Source organism: Gossypium hirsutum, chromosome A03 (genome assembly GCF_007990345.1).
Source record: "Gossypium hirsutum isolate 1008001.06 chromosome A03, Gossypium_hirsutum_v2.1, whole genome shotgun sequence".
NCBI lineage: Eukaryota > Viridiplantae > Streptophyta > Magnoliopsida > Malvales > Malvaceae > Gossypium > Gossypium hirsutum.
The window spans coordinates 111930183-111933320 of record NC_053426.1 but is presented as its reverse complement, the minus strand read 5'-3'; the positions used below and the strand labels follow the sequence as shown (position 1 = coordinate 111933320).

Sequence of the window (3138 nt, the reverse complement as noted above, 5' to 3'; positions counted from 1 at the left end):
TAAACATTTTTCTGCTTTTTTGTCTTATCGCATCTATTTTCTTTGAATTCTATTTGAAGATTGCTCGTGTATAAAATAGAAATTTGTTTATTTAATATATCTACAATAGATTTTTTTTGTTATATTCTAGTCAATCAAATCTGTAATAATGAATTGAAATTGATAAGGAGTTGGTCAATGATGCTCAAATATATACTTGTTTTGAGTGCTTATTTATTTTCTATTGGTATTTATGAATTGATCACGAGTCAAAATATAATTAAAACCTTTATGTGTCTTGACCTTATACTGAATACAGTTAATATTTATATATAAATATATATAAAGAGAGGGGTAAGATAATATTTTACTAAAATCCACAATTTGGGGTAAAATATATCATAAATAAAGTACTTAATGGTGAAAGCTAAGTTAGTGACCCAAAAAAGAAAATCATAGATATCAAGTTTTTATTCGATATTTAAACTCGAATTTAAAGTTTGGATAACTTTTTTCTTTTACCCATGAAAAGTAGGGGTGATATTAGTTCGATTTAGATTTTTTTTTTTGAATTTTACATTATAATTCAATTCATTTTGATTTTTAATTTTTTAATATTAATTTTTAATTTTTGACAAAACGAAATTTATTTTAAAAATTATGAATATTATTTGACAAGATTTTAATTTTTTTCATAAATAATTCTAAAAAACAATAAATTTTCAATAAATTCTAAATTATTTTCATCAATTTAAATATAAAATGTTTCTTTTTACATCATAAGAATTTAAAATTAATTATATATTCAATAAAAATAAAATTTGATTCAATTATGAGTACGTACAAATTTTAACATTTTATTTTATAAACCATCTAAATATTTCGATTAAGGTCAATTTTCAATTTTTCTTACTCAATCCTAATCAAAATTACTGTAATTACATATAAATATAAATAGGGCTTTCAGTGAAATATCTTACACAAATCATTTTTTGGGCCTGCTGAAAAGCCCTTTGTTTCTCCAAAAGCGGATCAGAACCGACACCGTTTCAAGAAAAAGAAAAACGGCGCCGTACCAAGTCTAGGGCAAACAACCCCCTTATAGTTAAAAAGCTCTCATTTTTCAACCAAATCCAAACCCTAAACTGCGCCTCTCCCGATTTCTTCTTCTTCACTTTGAGGTTTGAGCAGATCGTATGGTACGTTCATCCAACTATCTTCGTCTCTTCATTATTCAATCTAAACCCATTCTTTTTTCTAAATTTTTTGTGTTTTTTTGTAGGCACCAAAGAAAGACAAGGCCCCTCCACCTTCTTCCAAGCCAGCAAAGTCTGGTGGTGGCAAGCAAAAGAAGAAGGTCATTTATCCTTTAAAATTCATTTAATGGGGTTTGATTTTTATGCTTTTTAGAGTTATATATGAACCGGGTTTCCTTTATTTTTAACAGAAGTGGAGCAAGGGAAAGCAAAAGGAGAAGGTGAACAACATGGTGTTGTTTGACCAGGCTACTTATGATAAGCTTTTATCTGAGGCTCCTAAATATAAGCTCATCACTCCCTCAATTTTGTCTGATCGTATGAGGGTAACTTTTTCAAATTTACCTCTTCTTTTATGTTTATTATTTGTTTTTTTTTGGGTTATGTGCTTTCCCTGTTTGCGTGTAGATTATTTTTGCTGTATTTGTTTTTTTGTTTGACCATTGTTCGTGATTTTGCGTTTTGTATGGAGATAGGGATATTTGGTAGTATTTTTTAGCTTTGAATTTGAATTTGTGGCATATAGTTACCATATGTAATTTACTTGCTGCATGGATGAAATTTGGGTCCCTTGTTTGAGGCTGAATGGTAGGGTCAGTGTTGTCAAGGCATGTACCTAGGTGCGTCAGTGCCTTTGCAGCATTCAACAAAAATGCCTCAGATTCCAGGCGAGGCCCATTTAATGAGGTGTACACGTCTTGTGTGCCTAGGTGCTCTTTTTTTGTAAGGCAGTAGACTTAGAAAAACCTGGATGATTGAACTTTTTACTAATAAGAAAGGGATAATGTCAAACTCATTAAGAGTTACCCAACAATCATTGACCATAAGGAAATAGTGTATGGTGGCCAATAAGAAATTGCATATTTTGTAGATAAACTTGACTGGCCAATATATTATATATACACAGCCTTGCAAAAGCTCACTTGTATCCTTAGGCTGATACTGGATTGCACCATTAAGACTATCCAGCGAGGGGATTTGGTCCAGAGGATATAACAGACTGTATTGTCCAAAAATAAGGCTTATAGTCAGGATGTTGGTCCTCAGCTAAATTGCTGTTTTTATATGTCCGCTTGTGAAAGCCGGCATTCAGTTGTTACGTCTAAATCTAATATGTTTTTTCATACGCATTTGCAGATTAATGGGTCCCTTGCTAGGAAGGCTATAAGGGAATTGATGGCAAGAGGATCGATTCGTTTGGTGTCTGCCCATTCGAGCCAGCAGATTTACACTAGGGCAACCAACACCTAGATCCTTTGTTATATTTTTGCTTAAATTAGTTCTATGTAGTATTTGCCTTTCTTGACTTTCTATAAATGATTTTTCCTTTTGCTAAAGACCTCCATCTAAATTGTGTGAGCTACAGTTTCTTGTTGTACTGGTTTAATGGATAAGTTTTTGTTCCTCAAAATGAGATTGATATGTGGTTTATTTTGTTCAATTGCATTTTGGATTGTCATATATATGTGTGTGTGTGTCAGAGTTTTATGGATATTTGGTGATGAAATTACCAAATGTATAGCAATTTGACTCTGGCTTGAGATGCCAGGAATGGGTTTTGGGTTGTTTTGAAGCAGGTGAAGCCCATATTTATGGGCTTTGGTTTGTTAAAAATCTCCTATCTTATAATTACCTAAACTATTCAACTTCTAGATACTTAATTTCTCCTATTGAAATAAAATTCTCATTTTCAGTATTAAAATAAATCCTCATTCTTTGTCCTTAAAATGTATTCCCATTTTCAATATTAAGATTGCCAAATAGGAAAGAAAAAATGACAAAAGAAAGCCCCATTTGCTCCATTTTGAGGCAATGACAAGTTTTTATGGGGTTTTTGAGTTCACTCATGATGAAGGAAGAAGAAGATGAAGGAGAGTGATAAGGAAAGGGAGAATTGTTTTTT

General features: G+C 31.5%; 1 protein-coding gene across 1 annotated transcript; it reads left to right on the top strand.

The window, feature by feature from the left end:
• The first annotated feature begins 959 nt into the window (after nt 1-959).
• LOC107927820 (40S ribosomal protein S25-4) lies at nt 960-2676 on the top strand. The gene is made up of 4 exons (XM_016858945.2): nt 960-1178; nt 1262-1336; nt 1427-1561; nt 2373-2676. Exons 1-4 carry the CDS (start codon nt 1176-1178, stop codon nt 2484-2486), a joined length of 327 nt encoding a protein of 108 aa, XP_016714434.1. The 5' UTR covers nt 960-1175; the 3' UTR covers nt 2487-2676.
• The last annotated feature ends 462 nt before the right edge of the window (nt 2677-3138 follow it).